Source organism: Syngnathus acus, chromosome 3 (assembly GCF_901709675.1).
Source record: "Syngnathus acus chromosome 3, fSynAcu1.2, whole genome shotgun sequence".
In the NCBI taxonomy this organism is placed as follows: domain Eukaryota; kingdom Metazoa; phylum Chordata; class Actinopteri; order Syngnathiformes; family Syngnathidae; genus Syngnathus; species Syngnathus acus.
In genome coordinates this window covers 3,926,892-3,950,055 of record NC_051089.1, presented here as the reverse complement: position 1 = coordinate 3,950,055, position 23,164 = coordinate 3,926,892, and the positions used below count along the sequence as shown (strand labels likewise).

General features: G+C 45.8%; 1 protein-coding gene across 1 annotated transcript; it reads right to left on the bottom strand.

Moving 5' to 3' along the window:
• Positions 1 to 9,653: 9,653 nt before the first annotated feature.
• LOC119120689 (tyrosine-protein kinase CSK) lies at positions 9,654 to 23,071 on the bottom strand. Its single transcript, XM_037247826.1, has 13 exons — positions 22,819 to 23,071; positions 15,471 to 15,554; positions 15,283 to 15,396; positions 15,089 to 15,201; positions 13,723 to 13,942; positions 11,999 to 12,092; positions 11,842 to 11,907; positions 11,669 to 11,768; positions 11,500 to 11,590; positions 11,336 to 11,409; positions 11,049 to 11,244; positions 10,882 to 10,968; positions 9,654 to 10,723 (listed from the first exon to the last, which is right to left on the bottom strand). The coding sequence occupies exons 2-13, from the start codon at positions 15,483 to 15,485 to the stop codon at positions 10,541 to 10,543; spliced, it is 1,353 nt and encodes a 450-aa protein (XP_037103721.1). The 5' UTR covers positions 15,486 to 15,554; positions 22,819 to 23,071; the 3' UTR covers positions 9,654 to 10,540.
• Between the last annotated feature and the right edge of the window lie 93 nt (positions 23,072 to 23,164).

The following is a 23,164-nucleotide window of genomic DNA, read 5'->3' as shown; positions in this document are numbered from 1 at the left end:
GTCAGTAGTGGGTCAAGCTTTCTTTCTCGCCATCTGGAGCATCATTTTTAGCGCCCCCTGCTTTTTTTTTGGGCGGGGGGGGGGGGGGGGACGGTGAGTTTCACTAATTAATTTGGGGCAATTAGGAGTTTTTGTTCCTTGGGCATACAAATATGATCTACATTCCAGAAGACGTTCATGTAACATCCAGGGAGTTTGACAGGCAGTCGACAAGGAGAGCGGGTTGATCCTCGCAGCAGCATCAGCGTGACACCACCCCTGTCTGGCCTACTTTCCTTCAGTCGACTCGCAACACGTCTGCTGTGTTTTTGAGTGGCAAAGGCTTAGCTAGCACTAAACACCTGGAGGACTCGCAAATGACTCCAAATATATCGTCGTTATACAATGAATACAAATGTCGGACATGAAAAACAATCAGCGGAGGCTGATTAAACCTGTTTGACATCAAATATAATCATGAAGTGAAGTACGGTAATCCCTCGTTTATCGCGGATGATTGGTTCCAAAAAAAACCCGCGATAAGTGAAATTCGCAAAGTACGGTCACCAACAAGAAGTACTGGGCAGGCTAACGAGTTAGCGGAAAGATGCTGATTCGCGATCGTGCTAACGCGAAAACGGACTTCTAAAGGAATGTAATTCCATTTGGAGCAATACCTCAATTTAGAAGTTTTATTTTGACTTTTAAATGTTTTTTTTAATTAGGAAAAAAAAATCCGCGATGTAGTGAAGCCGCGATAAACGAAACGCAAAGTAGCGAGGGATCACTGTACGTCGGAGTGACTTCAAATATCTTGGATCATCAAATACCATCATCCCAAAATCAGATAGTGTCTCCGTAGCGCCACTTTCAAGGGAGTCCAATTGGATTTTTCTTTTACCACAAACTTTCACAGGACCATAAAGTTTTTGGGAGCTATTGGCCTTAAGTGGACTGTATGAAACAGCACATGACACAAATATCTGAAACTAGATTTGAAGTCATACAGCAGTTTGACACTGAGAGTCGTGTTGGTCCAAATCGGTCAGCGGAAGCAGCTGCGTTTGTCAAAAGCGTGCAAACGCGCGGCAATGGCGGATAGCGATGGCGGCGTAACGAAAGGCTCCCGGATGAGTGCAGAAACAACATTACTCCCAGAATCTAAAAATAGATGCGTGTCGAGGCCCCCGCAGCCTCCTGCTCCGCTTTAGTCGTCTTTTTACCGCCTGCTCTCTCCCCCTTTGACTGACGTCTGTGTGCATGCTGATCATTGGCATGACTCGCCAACCGCAAAACCACAGCAGGTCTTTGGGGTGATGTCATCCAAAACAGTCCTCACATCAAAATGTCATAAATCAAATTCCATCTACGAACGACTTGCATTAAAATAGCATCATTAATGCCGCCGACGTTCATAAATTGGATGCCATTTCGGAATGTCTTGGATCAAATGCCATCATGGCTTACATCCAAAATCTGAAAGGCAATGTTTTCTTTTGAAAAGGTAAAGCTACATTTGAACATTTATTCAAGTTTGTTAAAATATATGAGTATTCCTACTTGTGTGTGAGAATATCTTCACACTTTATTATTATTATTATTAATAATAATTATAATAAAAATAATAATTATTATTATAATAAATAATACTATTCATAATAATAATATTTTTAAAAAATTATGGCTCCTCATAATTAGCCAAATGGCTGACTGCCTATTCAATTTAAACACCGCTGGTCATTTTGTATGGGTGGTAATAACGGGGGTGGTTTTACCAAAATCCTTTTTAGCCGATCACTTTACGTGAGCTGCTTGGATTAAGAGCATGCGTGGGTTCGACTACATCATCATCCTTATTGTCCTCATCATCTTCTTCACACTCGGTCCAGGACCTTTGTTTCAGCAGACAAGGGAGGAGACGCGCAAACAACCCCCATTGAGCTCCTTCCAGCCCAAAATGACATTAAAGGGCTTCAAAATGATGCAAAAAACTCATTTCAATATGTAGTGAACACAGTAAGGTAGAAAATGATCCTTAAAAAATATTGTAAGCTGCTCAAAAGTGAAAGTGTCCTGGCTGGTTTACTACTAAAGTAGCTAATCCAGGGGTTGCCGTGGTAACATTGAAAGGAGCCAGTGCGTCATCAAGATGATTTTGAAGCCATTCAAATGTCTCACTTCAACCCTCAAAATGATGACGACATGCCCAAGCAGCATTTTATTTTGTTTGTAAGGACTCCGGGGAAATCAACCCCCCCCAAAAAAGTCTGATGTGGTGTTCCTACTTCCAAGCCAGCGCCTTTCAATAAAGTGTGAAGAGGTGCATCTCGATTTTAGAAGACGTGTGAAAGAGCAATCAGTGGGTTTGTCAAGTCTGTGTAAACAAGGACAGAAGAAAAAAAATACACTCACAGGATGAAGCGAGTTGGAGCAGCTGCCGCTCTTGATGCCATTCACACACTCCGCCAATCAGGCTTGTATTGATGGCGTCAAAAAGCCTCATTAGGAAATGTTGTGCGGGCCATTTTCTTTCAGTGGGAGACTCACTTTAAACTGGCTGGAATGACAGAGACATAGAGACACTTCATTAGGTACACCTGAACTGCCATAAAAATAAAAATAAAAATTGAAATAAAAATAAAAATTGAAATTGAAATTAAAGTGACCGAGTTGTGAACTGTAGCAAATCCCTGCATGACAGCAATAAGTAATGCAATCAAAGGATAGCAGAATGTGTGTTTTCGAATGGAATAAACACACACACACACACACACAGAAACACACATCCACACATGCAATGCATTTTTTCACACACGGCCCTTCACTATATGTAAAGATTAAAGATTATTTAATCCGCTTCAAGATTAGCATGTTAGCACGCTGCTGGAGGCTAACAAGCTAAGAGAAGCCCTGCAGGCTTTTAAGATCAACAGCTAAAGCATTACAGATGTGTGTGTGTGTTCATCTTCATTCCTGCATCCCTCTTTACATTCCATCTTATGTGATCCATCCTCCACAGCAGCCCTCCATCTTTCTCTCCCTCATCCCTCCACTTCCTCCATCTATACCTTTATCCCTGTGCACTCTTCCATCTTCTCCCCATCCTTCCTTTTATTTGCCCACCGCTTCATCCTCCTATTCAGCCATCCTTCATCATGGCGCACTCCTCCTTCCTTGCCACTTCCTGTCACACGTGTTTTTTCTACCCTGTCATCAATCCCCTCTTCCTTCCTCATCCCTCCAGCTCTCTCCATCATCTCGTTTCATTCGTCACTCCATCTCTTCTACATCCTCCATCTGAGGAACATCCATTCAATCACATTCATCCTTCCATTCTCTTTTTCGCTCCTTTCTGCTGACCTCAGCCAACACCTCTCATTCCATGATTTCCATCCCTTTCTCCACGTCACATGTGGCGTGCATCCCGAGGGCAGCTTTGGAGAAAACGTGACGTCACAAATGGCTGAGCTTAGATGGAATTAGCTGAGCGTAAAATTCCCCTTTGTATGACGCCATGCAAACAACCTGCTAGTCGGAATGCGATGAGGATGTGAAGCAACTAGCAAACATCTTTACACTGCTATGGGATTACATGGTTCAGGTGTACTTAATGTTGTGTCCGGATCATTATGAAACGCATAAATGTATTTTGTGCTTACTCATCATCTTAACTTGCTTCATTGTTTGCCCTGTGGCTAAACAAAACATCAATCATATGTCTGTGGCTAACATTAGCGTCAATGTTAGCCACAGTGGCTAGTTAATTAGCCACCAAACAAACGCTAATTTGAAACGCGACTTTGAAAGCCAAGCTTAAAACCTGAACTCAAGTTTAAAACAGCTTCCCAACATTTTTGCGAGCCAATCAAACGGCGCTGACCTGTGCGCTAACGCAACGCTCGGCGGCCTCATTAGACGTTTATAATGACCTGAAATTTCCCACGATGCATCACTTCATATTCTCTCAATACATCTTGTCATCTGTTTTTCCAGCTGGGAGCTGCGCCTCCAACCCAAACGCTCCATCTGTGTCTGCTTCAGTTATGAGCACACAACACACATACTCACACAAACACCTCCACCGCTTCGGGCGCATCTCGCCACATGCGCAGCGTTGCATAAGTCTGACCTCCGCTCCCAAAAACAACACACCCTGCTTTGACGAGACCTCCGTGGTCAAACGCTGCGGCCGTCACCCGTGTGTCACGTCACAACGAGCAAAGCTGGCTAACGAGGTGTTCACGTTTCAAGCAAGCGTTTGGGTTTTATATTAGGGTTGAAGGCCTGTGTTGGGGTTTCAAATTTAGGTCTGACGCCTTGGTTGAGCCCAGTTAGAAGTCTACCCTAACTCTAGTTTGAAAACCTACAAAATAGATGCCTGGGAGGATTAAATTAAATTAAATTAAATGTATTTATTTAGATTATTTTTATTTGGGGCGGGGCAGGGACGATCAGATTTTTAAAATGTATTTATTTTTTGGGGTTGGGCAAACGAAGGGTTCGGGTAAATCTGAAATTAGCGTTTCAATCAAGTCTTAATGTTTCAAATGATGGTACGTCTATTATGGGTTCTTGTGTGTGCTTGTTCTCATGTTTATCGGAAGCAAACATTGTGCACCTCGCAGAGCTTACATAACATCGAATGTTTTGGTGAATGTCTCCAGTCGACCTCACGCAGCCCCTCCGTCCAACATGAGTACCGACGAAATCCGCTGAAAATGTCTCATAATGCTCGGATGAATCCAGCCTTTGCCTCCCCCAAGGCAACTGTGTCATCTTCATCCCTGCTGGAGTCCTGGCGCTACCAACGCTCCCCCCCGCCCCCAACTCGCAGAGCCTTCTTTGGCTCACCGAATTCAATTAAGTTGGCTCAATCGGAACGTCTCGACGTTTCGTCTCGGCTGAGGGCGAAGGTGAGCCGAGCTGGCTGGCCGTCAAAACCTCCCGAGGCCGGACGGGACGTTGAATTGAATTGACGAGATGATGTAACGATGAACGCTACTCTCCGCGATAACAAAATGGCGGCGCGTCAAGCTTCTTCTCGACCGAAGTTAGTGTGATGTTCATTTTTGCAATGAACATCACACAATGGCCGCCATCTGCTGTGATTGACGGGGGCGGCTTTCACAGTCTATTATCACATTAAATATCTGACGAGATGTCTCTGACAGCAGCTTCCTCTGAGCCGAAAATACAAACGTCAGTATTTTTCGGACTCTCGTGACTCACGTTTGACTGATTCAGAAGTCTCGTACGTATGATCCGAAGCATTGTTGGTGCAGCGTGGACGAAACAACGGAGGTCGCGTGACGCAAAGGACTCCTCGGGGCTGCACAGACAACAACAAAAAGCTGCATGTCACGCTTACGTAAAACACTTTGACTGTACTGAGGTCACACAATGCACAAAACACCCACGCTGCCTTTTATTAAGCGTATGAATAAAAAGAAATGAATGCCAATTAGCAGCCATTACATAATAACACAACCATAAACAGCTGAAGCTGTGGAATTTTTTTTTTTAATTATAAATATATTATTTAAAAATAAAATACAGAATATAGATTTTTTTTTAAATTAAAAATGAACCTAAATATTCAGTGCAATAATATATTTCTAATCTCTGTTAAAATTGTCGATGATGTTCTCATTACATCGTGCAGGTGTGCCTAATGAAGTGCCCGCCGAGCATTCCACCCCCACCGAAGTAATGAGGACAAGCATTTTGCCAAATTAATCACGCCATTACGCAACAAGGCCGAGTGCAGGGAGCGCAACAAAAACACAATGCTAATAGCTGCTTTTCCCACTCAAGCGTCAACATCCGCAGATAAAAACCCCAAATTGGGATACACGGGCAAAAGCGCGGCGGCCATTGAAGCAGTGATCCATTAGCATCAACCGGGGAAAAAAAAAAAAAGGTCAAAGTAGTTTGACCTCTGGCTTAGGTGTGTATGCTAACAGGCTAGCACATGAGCTCGGAGCTGAAGACTTGCTGTTAAGGTTTTCCAAAAAATCTTTTTAACAAATAATAGAATTATATAGGTTACTATTCTAAACATTAGAAAGACACATTCCTCGCCTTACATCATTTTTTTTTTTTTAAATTAGCGCCGCTGAGCGCTTATCTGGGTCTCCCTCTGTCCCTCGGTGCCCCGCCGCCGGGCCCACAACCCCCCCCCACAACGTTTATATGCACTTCTGCCCCATTGGTGCACAGAACCGCCGAGTCGGGACAAATGTCCAGAGGTCTGGATGAGCCTCCATTCGAGGAATATGCTTTTATTTACAAGCTGGATGTACATTTTGAGATTATTTTTTTTTTCTGCTAATCCCCTTGGGAGATTCTCTTCACACTTCACGCTGTATTTACACCATGCTGCATGAATTACGCAGCAAACAACTCAGCCACACATGTGAACAGATGACATGCTGTACAATTCAAGCGTCTTTGGCTTTTTGAAAAGCGCTATACAAATTTAAAGAATTATTATTATTATTATTAATTCCAAGCATACGGTCGTCATTTTTGGTCATTTTGCTTTCAAGGAAATATAAAGAGCGTTTATCTCTGTCGTTAAAAAAATTCAAAATAAATGGAGAGAGAGAGAGGCAACAATGGAAGTTCAAATCAACAAGCAACAATAATGTAAGTTTTGTGACAAGTGGTCGAGTGTGCACTTTTTATCTGCAGTCTTGGCGACATTTCATGAACCTTCAACATTACTCACGCTCGGCCGCCGCTCCTCATGTGTCACAAGCGTTTACGTGACGTCCTCCTCGGGCCCTCGCCGAGTCATCCGCGCAGAGGCGGGTCACTTGGAAAAAGAGAACAAGAGAGAGACTTTGGTCACGAAATGGCATTCATGAGCTCGTATTCATATATTTCCTGTATAGCTATGTTTGAGGGTGGCAGAGGTGGGATAAAATCTGCCAATCAAATCTGCCAATACAGTAATCCCTCGTTTATCGTGGATAATTGGTTCCAAAAACCACCCGTGATAAGTGAAATCCGGCGAAGTACGGTCACCAACAAGAAGTACTGGACAGGCTAACGAGTTAGCGGAAAGATGCTAATTCGCGATCGTGCTAACACGCGAAAACGGACTTCTAAAGGAATGTAATTCCATTTGGAGCAATACTACATTCTCCTAAAGGTTAGACACATGTTTCCTCAAATTAGAAGTTTTATTTTGACTTTTAAATGTTTTTTTAATTTAAAAAAAAAAAAAATCCGCGATGTAGTGAAGCCGCGATAAACGAAACGTGAAGTAGCGAGGGATCACTGTATTCTTGTCAAACAATTTGGTCTTCAACAAGTGCGTTTTAGTCAACACGATGTTTTAACACGTCACATAAAAATAACAGTGCAAACTTAATTGACATGTTTTAACAACTATTTCTCCAGATAGCGGAAATCCGACGTCCACGGTATTTTAGCACCGCTAATTGCTCTTCCATCGGCTGCCTCCATACCAACATTCTCAGCCTGACAGCTACTTGAAATTCATTTTTAGAGCCAATTCACACTTCCTCTTTGCAGTGTGGCATGTTAAGCTCTGCCAAGTGGAGCGCTTTCCCCCCGACGGAGGTGCACAAAGACATCATCTGCTCAGGCAGCCTGCCAGAAGTCGTCGCCACGACAATAAGACGTAAAACGAATGGACGCGCCTTGGCGTCACGTTGCGCCTCATGCGAAGCGGTGACTCGTCGTCCTTCGAGGCCAGACGACAAACTTTGAGCAGCAGTGTCGCCAAATGGCGGCCGGGCTGGTAACTTTAATGAACAAAATACAAAATGTTGGCAGGTGATGCTTGCAGACAGTTGGTGTGCAGATCACACAGCAAGTTGTGTTGATAGAAGTTGACTTTTGCATGCTAACAATGTTAATTGCAAAATTCTGCTTTTATGGACGATCTTCCGCAGAGACCCGTAAGGACCGCGGGGCTCTCTTTGCCCTTCCCCGGTCTCGCTGCATGCATGGCAAGCAGCATACTGGAGGGAGGGAGGGGAAGGGAGAGGAGGTGAAATGTGGAGAGCGCAATGCAAATTCATGCTGACAAGCGGCGCAGAAAAAAACATGTTCCGACGCGACTCGGGGGAGGACCTTGATATTTGCCAAAGTCAAAAGGCGGCCAACGTGCCCGCCGCAGCCGCCGGCCAGCCGGGATGTTACATCACGGCACGGGGCACGTGTGCAACAGCGTATACATATAGTAAACAATTACAAAGGACTTACAATGGAGAGTCAATGAGCTTTAAATGTTATTCGCACATTCTTAAAAGTCACGAAGAAACAGAATTTCAATAGCAATTCCTTATTTGATTACTTAATTTATTAAACTAATGAGATTGTCTTGCTATTGTTTGCTAGCATATTTTAACTTCAAATGGCTTTTTTAAAATTAGAATTTATAGCTCAAATTGAACCCATAACAATTGCAGATTAAAATTTATTTGCATGTTTTGGCTTTGCGTACCTGGCGTGGCATCAAAAGGTGTCAAATCCAGGTCCAAAAAATAGAAACCCTGCCAGTCTGGCTTTAGCCACAGCTGCCTATAAACATTGAAATATACAGTAAGCAGCTATGAAATTACTATTTATTTTTAAACTCAGCCAAAAAGAAAGTTTCAATTTGTAACATGACATTTGGTATAACGATTACTATAACAACACAAAAATCTCAAGAATCAACACAAAGACAGAAAGTCAGCCATTTTGGGTAATGGTTGCCATTTTAGGGTCATTTGGCTATTTCCACAAGTTCAGACAACTGCAGGTAAATGACTTTTTCAAGAGTTATGAGATTTTGTTTGTTTCTTCTATATGGAGATCATCCATACAAAACAGATGGGTGACACAACAGTGCGGCACAAAATTCTAATTGTTCGGGTTCACCAGCACGGCTATGAGCAACACAGCATAATAACAGCACTGAAGTTTTTTTTAGGTTCTAAAAGCGTTCAAACAAAATTCCAGGCTGGTTCGTGACGGCGTCAACCTGCTCTCTTCAATCAACATTTGTCTCCTGCGGGTTCCTTAGAGCAGCTCAACAAATCCTTCTGTGTGGGAGGAAGTCAACCTGCGTCGTTGCAAATCCGGGACAAAAAAAAAATGTAATTAATGCAGAGTGATCCGGGCCTCGCAGGCCGATGAGTCACATGACTTGCCTAAACCTCATGCAAAGCCGAACTGGGAAACACAGCCCGCAGCATCCAAGCAGACCCCCCCCCCGACTCATCTTCATTCTCAAAGCATTGAGTTAGGTCCGGCTTTGGTCACGCTACGGATTTAAGGCAAAAATAAATAAAAACTTGTAATCAGATTAATTACACGTGGTGGTGTGTAACTCCTGTCAGAAGCTCAGGTGGACATCTTATTAAAAGCTGATTAGCACACATCCAGCTCATCAGGATTACTTCAACATATCTTTAAAGGATGAGCAGTGTTCACGAGAGTTTGGACCAGAGATCATTAGACTACAGCAGTACATACATATGACCAAATTTGGACATTTACATTCTTATGCAACTAAGCAGACGCCAAATTATTGAATGACTGTAAAGATTATCCTGATTATCATGCGGTGTGTAGTGTGATTTGTTCTACAACTGAAGTGCTGTGAACACTTTTTGTCTTGATACGTTTCCATCACAAATGAAAAATATTGTCACTTTCACATGTCTACTCAGATGGAATGATTTATTCATGATAGCATAATAAAACAATGAACATTGAAAGCACTGACAGTTGAACCGAAGGCCTCTCGCACACGCACACTAACTCTCACACGCACGCTCGCACACATCATGCACCACCGTCCCCCAACTGCCCCCGTCCGCCTTTATTTTCTTAAATTCTGTCCCAGTCAGTCTTTTTTTTTTTTAATCCTTTAAATATATTTGATATAAAAAAAAAACAAGCCCACGTATGATGAACCGTTCAGAGGCTGCTCCAAGTCCTCGTCCCGTCTGCTCCTCCATTTCCGCCACTCATGGCTCCTGGACCCCCAAAAAAATGCTTCAAAATGCAGAGGGAAGAAAAAAAAAAAAAACTGGGATAAAAGAGATACGGCACTAGAAAACTGGTTTGATAACCTCCCTGAAAAAAAGGGCAATTTCAAATAAAAGACAGTGGCGGCGTTTTTGTGGAGCTCTGGAGGACTGGAGGCACTTTGGCACAGAGCGAAGGCCCCACACCTGACACCACGGCCAGCAGAGGGAGGAGGGCGAGCGACTGAGGCGGCAGTGGGACATGCAAGGTGGGATGGGGGGAGGGGGGGTTGAGCGAGCACCTGACAAAGGTGGAGGGAAAAGGCCAGCCTCCCCTCCACTTAATGCCGTGTTCAACAGAGGTGGAGAGGAAGAGGAGGAGCAAGAAGAAAGAAAAGAGCGGCCAATTGGGCAAAAGCTTTACAACACCAACAGGAAGTGGGTCCTTTAAGGGAAGCTGGCGGGTATCCAGGGGTGGGGTGGGGGGAGAAAAGTTCGCTGTGGTCCCTTGGTTTTTAATCCCCCCTTCCTAAACTCCCCACCCCTATCGTCATCACCCACCCGCCGCTTCACAGGTAGAGCTCCTTGGCTCGGATATGCTGCAGCTTCTCCCTCAGCATGCGGAAGGACGGCCGCACCGTCGCGTCCAGGGTCCAGCACTGCTTCATCAGGTCGTACACCACCGGCGGGCAGCCGTCGGGGGCGTCCATCTTGTAGCCCTTCTCCACGCGGGGCACCACCTCTTTCAGCGGCTGCCAGACATTTGCAAAAAGTGAACAATGCTGCCACCTGCAGGCCAAGGCCTCATAGTCCAGGAGCACAATTGTAAATATTTTAAATTGAATTTCAGTGTAATTTAAATTGTTTGATTCTACCAAATTTGATTCTAACGCTGCATTCGGGTACTCACAATTCGAGGGTAAGGCACACGGCCGAAGGAGTAGATCTCCCAGAGGAGGATCCCATAACTCCAGACATCTGACTTGGTGGAAAACCTCTGAGGGGGGACAAAAAAAAAAAAAAGTGTTGCCAAAGTGAGTCAGTTTCCCTGTCTGAGTGTCTGAAAACAATTCTCACCTTCTCCCTCAGAGCTTCAGGTGAGGTCCACTTGACGGGGAGCTTGGCGGTGTCCTGTATAGAGGAGGCCTCCTTGGTCAGGCCAAAATCGCTGACCTTAGCGATGTTGTCGTCCGACACCAGCACGTTGCGGGCCGCCAGGTCTCGGTGGACAAAGTTGTTGGCTTCCAGGTACTCCATCGCCTCGCACACGTCGCTGCAAAGGAGGACATGTTTTTTGTTTTCTTTCAACTAAGTAAATGAAACTTGCAGTGTGGAAGTGCAAAGCTACACAGAAGATATCTCACAGTGAGAACTTGAGTAAGCAGTCACCGCCGAGCACAGTCCGTCCTCGGGAGCGCAGGTAGTCCACCAGACTGCCCTGTTGACCAGAGGAGGAAACGACACCTTTGATTTATTTAAAACCAAAAAGAAAATCATGAACAGAAATTGCTATTCGAGTTTGACTAACCTTGGCCATGTACTCTGTGACGATGTAGAGCGTTCCCCTGTCTTCCACGATGACGCCCAGCAACTGCACCAGGTTGTTGTGTCTCAGTTGCCTTTGCAGACATAAAAAAAACATCAGATTTACGCAGAACGGATTCGAATGTATCTGAGGAACTGGAGATGTGACTCACGTCATGACTGAGGCCTCGGCGATGAAAGCCTGCGCCGTGGCGTCGTTTTTGATACACTTCACCGCCACTTTGTTCCCTCTGTAGTCGCCCACCATTACATCTGACAAGACAGGAGGAGAACCCGGGCTAGAAACTCCAAGTTGACATCCTGAACTCTAAGGTGGGGGATTCACCTCCAAACTCTCCCTTTCCGATGGTCTGCAGGAGTTTCAGCTCCTTCCTGTTCAGGGCCCAGCCACCTGACGGAACATGGAAGAGTGAGGAAAATGAAATAATAAAAAAAAAAAATGCAATGATGGACGATGGATCAATGAATCCAAATGTCCTTACTCCTGGAGAACTCATCCTGCGCCGCCACCGTGCCCTCCATCAATTTTGGCTTGATGAGGCTGGTGCACAGGCCGTCGGCATCTTTGGTGTAGTGCTGGGAACAGAATTGAACAGCTTTTAAACGTGTGTGTGTGTGTGTGTGTATATACCGTCGGTTTTGGGGACACCCTTAAAAACAAACTTCTAAAGTGTGTCTGATGTTTCTGAGGTCTTCCCTGGTGAAGAGAACCTGAAAGTCGCGTCGTTAAACAGCTTTTGACTTTCATCTTGTGCTTTCTTTGAACGCATTTCCTTTGAACGCATTTCCTTTTGTCTGCTACAAGAAACACTTCTCTGAATGTCAGTTCTGTCATTTTGTTTTTTCAAGCGTTCGGGGAAAACTTCACCTCCCTTTGCTGTCACTGAGCAAAAAAAAGAAATTCCCAACGAGTCACAAGGATGACTTACCAAACATATGCAAATGTGACATTTCGTTTTTTTAGTGTTCATGTTCAGATCCTGGTTATAATCTAATCCACTGCATTTTAACTGGCTGCACAATTTTTAAGTGGACGACGTTTAACTCTGAAGACGCTATCCCATTGGCCAGTGATGACATCATGGCCAAAGCTGCATGAATTCCACTGCAGAGCGTCAGCGCTGCATGTGTGACGCGACAACAGGGATGAGAGTGTAGATGAGAAGGCGCCACCCGTAGGAGGCGGACATACTCATTTCGGGAAACGGCGGTTACCAAGTCGCGCATGGGAGTCAATGACAAATTCCAAAACTGCAGCATGACCAATTGGCCGAGTGGCTGCGTTGGCGATTACAACCACCAGGTGGTGCCGTTGTCGCGAAGGAAATTCCCACGTGGCTGAGCGCTGCGAACAATGCATTACGCAACACTAACATGAAGATGAAAGATCATTTAAGAGGAAAGTGTGATTATGGCGAGCGGCGTGTGTGACATCACAGCGGTGTCCCGCCTCCTTTTATCAGTCTTTCGCAAAGGAGGCCTGCCGCGACAAGCCGACGGGCGCGAGGGACGGCCGAGCCGGAAAATACACACGCTAAGAATGCGAGGAATCCTCGGCGAGTGAGGAGGGAAGACGCGGTGGGAAATGCAGGCGGGGAGAAGCTATACATAGAAGACGAGAGACAAAAAGAAAGGAAGGCGGCATAACAGAGCGGCGAGGTTTACACAAGGACGGCGGAGATCCAGCCCGGAGGAACGATAATGATACGGAAAGAAAAAGGGAAAGGCTAAGATGGGGAACAACTAAAAGTCGGACGCAAAAAAACAACAACATTTTGGCCAGGATTAGGATTAAAAAAATAATTGCGTGGAAGTAATGTTGGCACAGTTATTGTTATGTAATCTGAGGGCAAGAATTTGGACTTTACCTTGAAGGTACATTTCCATTGCCAGCCCAATTAAAATTGCACGCCATAGTTTGAGCTCTTGAGCTTCTCGTTATCTGACATGACGAAAGTCTATCCGCCTGCCAGCCTTGCAGATAACAGCTCAGGCGGATTTTTTTTTTAAGAAAGCGAGATGTTGAGTCAAGCCCCATTGGGAACTCCCGGTGTGTTGCGTCTTTTTCAGTTGGGTGCCCGAGGTTATGTAACGGCGCTAATAAAAAGCGGCACAATTTGAATATATTCATTCATCATGCTAAAGAAAGTAAGCTAGGTCGTATGTGTAAATCAAAAATAAAGTTCTCCGTGTTTTTCCGGCTCACCTCCACCAGCTGCATGAGGTTGTCGAAAAATTCCTCCTCGTCGATGGAGAGCTTGCCGTTGTGGTAGATGATGCGGTAGTGCTCCACCTTGCCGTCGCAGCTGACGCACAGCGTGTAGTCGCCCGGGTAGTTGGTGCTCTCGCGTACCAGAAATAGGCCCGTCTCGGGAGGGTAGAGCAGCCGCTCGGCTTGCTCGCGGGTGATCTTCCCGTGGAACCAACTGAAGGAAGAAAAAAAAAAAAAAACAGAGGGCGAGACACCAGATTAAGTGCTGGAAGAATATTTCTCATTGTTGACGTCTTGAATTGTTCTTCTTAGATTCGCATGTTTTGAGAGGCTTGGGGCGATGCAGATGCCTTGGTTACCACGGCGACGGGGATGAAGAGTGATGCGAGTGTTCCTACCGGCCCAAGAGAGTGTGAAGAAACCAAAGCACATTCCCAACCACAAATTACTCCCGTGTCAACTTCATTCGAGTAAATGAGAGCGATCAATGCTAATCGGTGCTAATGCTAGAGGTCTGCTTAGCTTTTGGCTTTGACTTGCTGTTGTGATGGTGGGACTAGCTAGCTAGCTAGCGAGATGGATGGATGCATAACGGCGCAAATTGATTTAGCCTGTTTCTCGTGGCTGCTGGTATCCATCCCCTCCTTGTCGTTGGCCTCCGCCCGCAGACAGCGCGAGGCTTTGTGGCGAAGCAGATTAATGCGTTTCGATTTGATGAGATCAGCGCAGGCTGCCTCTCCAGTGAACGGCGGAGGGGCGCAGATAGCCCGCAGATATAATTATTTGAATTTCTTCTTACCAACATGCCTAAACCTATTCAAAAATAAAAGTTCTGATTGCAACATAAAATCCACCAGTCATTCATAAGCCACTCAACAAGCTGCTTAACTATTTCAGTAAATCCGAAGGGAGCAACAGGAAGTTTGTTTCCCGAGTCGTCAGTCGGTAATGTTGGTTATGTAACAACCCCATTGGAGCGCCGGATGACCCAATGACCCAAAAGCCGAGCGTCGTGATGCTCATAACGGGGTTCAAAGGGGGTGGTCCGGTTGGAGTGCTGCACTTTGAGCCGATCGTTTTATGGATCGACAAATGAGGCGCGGTGCGGAATCAAAACACCGTTATTTGGGTCCATTTCTTCCTTATGGCTCATTTGCATGTTGCTCTTGTCTCATGTTCCCCCTTTTAGAAATGTTTCTCTCTCTTCCTGTCCCAGCCACCCTTCCCCCCAGTCAACTCCTATCAAGACCACCAGTTAAAATCAATTACTGCTTTTAACTGGTGGAGGCACTAATTTAATATTTGCCTTTCTTTTCCATAATGTGAATTTTTGAGGAGTTTTTTTTGTCCACCAACTTACGGCATGAGACTGAGCTTCCCTCCTGATTTGACTCCTTCTCTCTTCTGGACATAGTTTGCTGGAATGGTTCCCTCTCTGCCCACGACGTTCCTCGCTTTGTACCAATTAGGATCCTGAAGAGGAAAAAAAAAAAAAAATTTCTTCAGCCGACCGTAATGAGCATTGTAGTCAGAGATAGCGAGGGGCCCGCTTACCCTGGTGACTCCGATGATGGTCAACACGTCTCCTTTGCAGAAGGGCAGGTCCTGTTCGTTGGCCGTCTGGAAGTTGTACTTGGCGACGCATTCGGTGCCCGTCGACCACGGCGCCTGCGATGCAAAAAAAAACCCAAAATGGCGTCAGTACCGACCGACCAAACTTGTTTTATGCTGGTGCCGCTTACGTGACTCCCAGACATGATGAGAGGAAGTGGGCAGCAGGTGTCCTCGGGCAGGTAGCGCTCACTGTTTACCTGGTACCATCAGAGCTGTGACATGAAGAAAACCAAGCGTTAGATCAAAATTCATGCGCATGAATCAATGACCGTGTCATTTACAATCAAACATATTCACCCCGAATGACTGCTTTCAACCAAAATGGCCTCTTCAATTTCGAGAACATTTCACCTTAAAAAAGTCTGATGACCCGCCCCCCGCGCTGTAGAGCATCGCACTTTTTTGCGAGCAGTCAGGCGAACAGGAAGTTGCCAGTCAAGCGAGAAGGAGGAAGTCGTAGAGTCATATTTTCCATCGCTCTGCATGAAGCGGGGAGGGGCCCACGACAGCATCCGTACCCGCAAAGGAAAGCGATTTTTTTTTTTTTTTTAACTAGCTTGCAAGGCTCGGTGAGCATGACACATTCCCTGGAGAGTCGACGACGGCGCTGTGGCCACCGCATCCTGTGTTGACACGGGAACTGGCCCGCTTGCGGTCAATGGCAGATACAGCAACAGCTGCGTATTAGCCCCGGCCCGCATTGTGAGGCCAAAGAGTGCTATTCTTAACCGCCGCCGCTCTGAGGAATGCCTTAAGAGCCGTTCGAGCACATCAAGCAACACGCCGCCCGGACATCGCGACCAAATTAGCCGAGTGCTACTCTTTTCTTGGGCCCATTGTTCAATCGCATGGTCCTCACACACATGCATGAAAATCAAATTCATGTCCTCAACAATACTTGCCATTTCAAATTTGTGTCGTACAAAAGGTCATGGAGCAAGAACATTTTTTTTTTTCTTTTCGCAAGGATACTCCGATTGTCAACGCGGGGCCACGTGGAGGTCACGGAGAGAGATGCGCCGCTATTAAGATGTTCTTTCATTATGAAAGAATGAGACATCTTGTGGCCCAACTCTTAACATCGTCTGACACCAATGTGGGTGTTATGCAACTTTAGTGCAGTCCCTGGATAAGTGTGGTTTAATTTTTTTTTTTTTTTAAATGTACGCTAGCAGAACGCAGCGGCTCTCAGCCAGAGGGTTCATGGAAAACTAATGGGGGGAAAAAAAAAAATACTAAACTGTTTCTAAAAAACTAAACCCTTAAGAGACGACAACTGGAAACATTGGGCGTGTTGGGGTCATATGCAAGCGTAAACATTTGTATCAGGCTTTACTACTCGGACTATTGCGCAAGGCGGACATGAAAGACGATCACTTCCTCCTTTGCGTCTAAATTTGTCTCCGCTCATTGTGACGTTGTCATGGCGATGAGTGATGCAACAGCGCTCTTTATTGAAGGAGCATTTCCCGAAGCGCGGCCGAGGTATAAGCCCGCCAGGGACGGACGGAACGGCGTGCGCTAAATCATGCCCGTGCGCTCAAACTAACTAGACCACGGCAAGCCTGTGGATTGACGATGCCTTCGTGTTCCTGCGGCTGCGTTGTCGTTTATACTGCACGCTTGACGGTGATGTACTGCTATACCTGCACTGCACCGCAGATCCCCAAGCTTTCAGCCGAGGATGAACATTTGGCCACAGGAGCAAAAAAATTCAACTCTACATGTAGAGCACCAGGTTAGCAAATACCTAAGGTCAAAGGTTAATCACCAGTAAATCCAGCCGAAAAACACAATGGCATGTTTACACCCCACAACCAAAGAATCACGGCGCCAAGTTTTTCTTTTAGCCGATTGCTGCTCCGTCAGCTTTGTACCGTTGGCGTAAATAAAAGCGTAAACAGAGGAATCGCCAGAAAGGGCCCGAGCCCTAACCGAAAAAGTTATTGTCAGCGTCTCAAACCAGAGTGACAAAACCGCAGGCATCTGTGGCCGATGTGAAGCGGACGTTATTTTTATCGCGCTTCTTCCACCGTGAGTACACGACCAACGTACAGGAAACAGAACAGCAACGAAATACAGGGAAACAGATTTCACACAAACAGTCTTGCTTTTTTTCTTTTTTTTTTTTTTTAAACTTGCTGTTCGGCCCAGATACTAAGAAAAAAAAAAAAGTCACACAGTGTCCTGAGAGAAATCGAATTGATCAAGACTCCAGTTGCGCAACAGCCGCAACAAGGACACCATTATGTACATTGCCAGTCAACAACATTCCTGATCAATCATGTGTTGGGGAAAAGTCACGTTAACTTTAATATGATGTCGATGGGTGGCTAATAATTTGAATAGAATAGAATATATCTTTATTGTCATTGTCACACATGTACAACGAAATTTAAAAAGTGCCAACCGATCAGTGCATGAAAATAAAAAAAATAAATAGAATAAAAAGATTAAAAAATACAAGCTAAAAACCCACAGAAGAACATACACAGACATTGGATATTCAAACCTCCCAAGTGAAAAGAGGTAGTGGAAATAGGTGCGTGGATGACAGAGATGTAAATAATGGCGAGATGTGGCTTTGCAGCATGGAACGTTAACTAATTATTTGCTGTTTGCGTTGGCTAGCGAGGTTTCATTTGTACGGGAAGTCAAAACGGAGATACGAGAGAAAAAAACATTCTGAAGAAACAGGAAGACGCTCACTTCCTTTCTGTTACGTTGTTGACAGTCTTCAGGTCTACGCCGAGGATTGTCAATCGGTGGTCCTTGGCCCTCTAAGGGTCCGTGGCGGTATTGCAGGTGGTCCGCAAAATTGGAAATAAAATTAATTCATTATTTAGACTTGATTTACTTTGCAGCTAATTTTCTGAATCGTGTCCCCATCCAATAATGATATATAATAATATAATAAATAATATTCCGCCAAAGCAGTGGTCCCTGAGTTGCTTCTTGGTTATAATGGTGGTCCCTTGGGGTGGTGGAGAAGCAGACAGGTGGGCTGACAGACAGACAGGCGTGACGTCACGGAGCGACGGGCCGCTTGGACTCACCGCTGGCGTCGGACAACAAAAGCAGGCAGCCAGGAAGTGGAAGAAAGAAAGGAAGAGGGGGCGAACAGGGGGGAAGGGAAAGGGCCCGCGACGGCTGGGCCGCAGAGGGGGAGGAAGGGTGAGTGATGCTGGGCGATTGCTTATTGTTTGAGCTTGAGCTTCAGAGCCTCAGTGCGGACAGACACACACACACACACACACACACACACACTCTACAGCTCCGGCTATTTATATCCTCTCAATGCACGTCGGGGTAGAGGCAGCCTGGACTCGCTTCTAGCGGTGCATACATTATGGAAATGTTAAATTCAATGAAAGACTCTGTTTGCTCTGAAAAAACATTCAGTATAATTTTTTTTAGGGGGGGGCTGGAACGGATTAATATCATCTCCATTCATTTCAATGGAGGCAAATGATTTGAATTACAAGAAAGGAACAATTTCAAGTCCTATTTCAAGACAGCTGTTTAAATGGAACGGATGATCGGCAATTAACAACGGATTTGTGCACTAGCGCCACCTGTAGCCCGACACGTGCCAATATGTCGTGTCCACTGCCAGGCATCTCAAATATTCTACTCTGGCGACCATGTCAAAAGGACATTGGGTAGTGTCTTGGAGGTGACGGGGAATGTGTGTGTGTGTGTGTGCTGCCTCATCTCCTTTGCCAGCAACACATGACAAGTCTTCCATTGAGGCCGCGGGGAAGAGGAGGGAGGCAAAGCGCATGCACGCAGAGACACAAAGAACATCATTAGCAGCAGACACAGCCGGGTGCGGGCACAATATGTCAGCCCCAAATCTCGTTTAATAAAGAGACGCATTCAGCACCAATGACACCATGGAGAAACACCCACGTCGTGATGAGAAGGAGGAGGCACGTTGGCAAAAAATGAGGAGAAAGAGATGCTTCAATCACATTTGGCTCACAAGACAAGATTCCATGATTGCTGCGAAGGACACCGAGTCAGACTTGGAATGATCACAAGACAACCTTCATTCATATGCAGATGTTGACGCTATCTGCGGTTTCTATTCCCAATGATTGACACGTTTCTAAAAAAAAGATCTTCGGTGTTGGATTAAAATCGGACTCAGTCCACGCATGTCTTAACACACATGGGAACCGTTAAAACTGCCGGGAAGTGTTCGTAGTTAAAAAAGGAATAAAATGGAGATGTTTTTTTTTTTTTTTTGGATGGCCGGCTGGCATCTGCGTATTATCGTCGGATACGATGCCAGCTCTGAATAATGGAACTTGCGTCGCGTTATGCCAGGACTCTAAATTATTCATTTTCTGTGCGCAGGCAAGCATCAGCGCTCAGCGTGGGGCACTCACCACTCGGAGGTTCACACACACACACACACAACGCAACCACACATCCTTGCTCACGTACGTTTCGAAAACAGGAAGTGAACGACTGCGGGGGCATATTCGCTTACATCCAGGAAGTGAATCTATTCCGCCGTTCAACATGTCAAGCGGAGGTCTTTGTGGTTTGGGGCGGGACTAATTAATGCTGCTAACAAATAAAAATATCCATGCTCCTTAAATGTGCAATAGATGAAAGAGGGAAAAAGTTCGACAATGGTGGAACCCCCTCGAGAGGAAGATAATGAGGCTGGCACTTTCTTTTTACGGGCTACGTTTAGAAAATGTAACCTAATTATCCGGGAGACGACTGCTTAAAACATCCACTCGCTTTATGATAAGTCATTATTTTTTACGACTCGTGATTGTGGGAGCGATCCAAATAATCGGATTTAGCATCGTGTGAAACGATTTCCCAGTCGGTATTTTTCCGGGGTGCCCGGTGGGCTCTGCTCAACATGTTGGTCGGTCAGCTCGCCGGCAGGCGTGGGAGAAGAAGCCCTCGTAGGCTTCAAGTGTGTGTGTGTGGGGGGTGACCAGACGCTGGCACAGATGGAGAGTTTGCAACCAAGATGGCGGCCACAATGCCACCATTCTACGAGGCCGATGGCGATGAGGGTCTTGTGAAGAGGGCTTGGCGCTACGTCTGATCAACAGAGAGCGCGACATCGTGAAGGAACTGAATCGGCGAGATGATTCACTTTTATTCCCATTTTGGTTTCGAGTAGCGTCATCTAATCAAGCCACGGACAAGACTCCGGTTACATCGTCTTTGAAGATTCTCCCCCGAAAGCCATGTGGGAGCAGAGCCCAGTCCGGCTTAGGTGCTCAGCAGGGGGGTAATGGATCCTCGGCGGGCCCGTTTGAAGCCCAGCTGAAGTCCGCTGACCTCAACATAAAGAACGAGTTCACGTTGCCTCCCGCGTCTGCTTCTGATGCCTTTAATCACCAGCAGAGCAGGGATTCATCCTCTGCTGTGGGTCGCAATGCCAGCGCAGCACTGAGGAGCACCAGGACATCTCAGATGGTCAAAACCCATATCACTGCATCATTTTTTTATGGCCCTTTAATTAGGTATGACAGTCGCTGTCAACTAGAGTGGGTTGATATTTCACTCCTGACTAAAAACAAAAAAAAGTTCATGACGTTAGCAAGCCAGAAAAAGATATGAGTGATTCATGTGGATAAACATGACTGGCCTCCAAAAAGTCCTGACCTCAACGCGATAGAACAATTCTGGGGTGAATTCAAGTGGGCATGACTGGGAAGCCAGCGCCTGGCATTCTTGTCCATTATGAGAAGGTATGTGTGTATCAGCTGCTGAATAGCCCCAACAAATTGACAGCCAACGAGACTAACTCGTGATTTCGCGTGACGGCCGAACTGTTTCGCTTCTGTTTGCATTTTTTTGGTCTAACTGCGATATAAAACCGGTGCTTGAAAACATCGACGCAGCATATCTTTCCAAAGTGACATCGCCGACTTTTAGTCCAGCGTGCACATTAAACGGTTTGGTTATCCGTCCGCCAATCTCCGATCCCGTTTTGCACGCCTGCTGCCGTTCTTAAGCCGACCGGGCAACGCGAGCGTTGATGGACAGCGAGCGGATGCGCCTTGTTTGCGAGAAGCCTCCACTTCGCATGCAAATGAGACCCGCGCGGCGCAGCGGAGTCGGAAACAAAGCTCGACTCCAAGCTGCCAAACAAACATTAATAAAGATGACCTCGCAGGCATACACATTTCTCCTTCAGATGTCTTCTGCCGAGGCTTTTTGAACGCCGCACTCGCCGCGCGTCAATCACGTTGGAAGCAGAGCGAAGAATTCAAGTGTGAGACTTGACAGATGGAACAAACAAAATGTCTCGACAAATGTGACGACCCAGCTAAAGTGATGCTCCCTCACATACTGTAATTCTGGTCCGAAGAAACTGTGGGTCAGTCTTTTTGTAATCCAAGGGCCATTTGATCATCCATTTGAGCACCAAATAAAGATGTAAACCGCTTCATTAGCTGCTAAGTCGCATGTAATGTTGATTTTTTTTTTTAACACACTGTGTGACTCAAGAGTAAAAAAAAAAAACATTGAGCTGAGCAAGCACATTGGCCCCTCCTTGCTTATGGTTGTAGCTAAGAAGGCTGCTGAAGCCCTTGGTGGTCGTGCCCTGGCTTGCAAAGGTATGTGCGTATCATGACTTGAAAGAGCAGGCAGGACAGGAAGCGACTGGGGAAAAAAAAAAAAAAAAAAGGCCCAAAATGTCTGCAGTCGAGTTCTTGAAACATTCAACAGTATCGAATGTGATCAATACGGGAAATGGCATGTTAGGGATAAAACTAATAATCAAATCATTTGTACATGTTTTGAAATAGGGAACTGTTTCTTTGGGGCGATGAAACAAGGTGGGTAGGATGCCCTCTTGCTCCCTTAGCTGCAAAAACACAAGGCTGCGGGTTTAAAAATAAACAGCGGCTGTGTGTATAATTGTATGTACTGTAACAGCCAATTATTGCATTACGCACAATGTCTTCCGCAAAAAAATTATATATCTACCCGCCAGTTTCTGCCCAAACTATGATCATCTATTCAAATAAATGCAACAAATAGCCTGTCAAACGCACCTTAGAGCTTGACCACAAAAAGCTTTCCGCAAGCGAAGCGTCCGATAATGGAATCAGGGGCGCATCTTTGCTGGTTCAAAACTAGCGGTGGGCGTTGTTAGCAGATGCCAACGCAAGAATGGCTTCGTTTAAATGTTTTACTTTCAGAAAATGAAGACAGAAAGACAGAAAAAGCGGGAGGGCGTGTGTATGGGTGCGTGTCTCCGCTAATGCAATTACATTTTGTGGTGAGCTAGCGGCTAACGGTAACGTGTTTGGCGCTGGTTGCGCGTTAGCAATGAGTCTAATAATAAAAATTAAAAAAACATTGCATTACGATCTTTATACAAACAATGGCTTCTCTCGTCCCGTTAAGCGCCGAGTGAAATCAACCACAACGAGAGGAAAACAGTGACCCGCAGAGACAGAGAGGCTAAAAAAAAGGCTAACTCACCCCGAGAAAAAGCGTCGACCAAGCGGGCTGCGACAAACTAGCGACGGTGGTCCATGGGGGTGACTGCGGCGGGGAGCATCCAGGATCGGCTGCTGCGGCTTGAATTGTCGACAATCCCAAAAACGCTGCGTGGACTTGACGTTACTTTGCGCCCTGTCGATCATGTGTGTTTATTTGTATAAATGAGTGTGTATGTGTGGCAAGGCAACAAGAGAGAGGGGCCTTCTGCTTCCCGAGAGGAAATGGTCTCCGCGCATGCGCAGCCGAGCGATTAGCAGCTGGCTGAGCTTCATGGTCGGCGAGCACAACCCAGCGGCCAAAATGGCGGCCAACACAACAGGCGATA

Excerpts from the sequence above, each read along its gene's own strand:
- LOC119120689 (XM_037247826.1), bottom strand. Across the intron at positions 11,908-11,998 it reads GCAGGATGAGTTCTCCAGGA|GTGGCTGGGCCCTGAACAGG; the intron begins GTAAGGACATTT and ends ATGTTCCGTCAG. Across the intron at positions 11,591-11,668 it reads GCCGAGGCCTCAGTCATGAC|GCAACTGAGACACAACAACC; the intron begins GTGAGTCACATC and ends ATGTCTGCAAAG.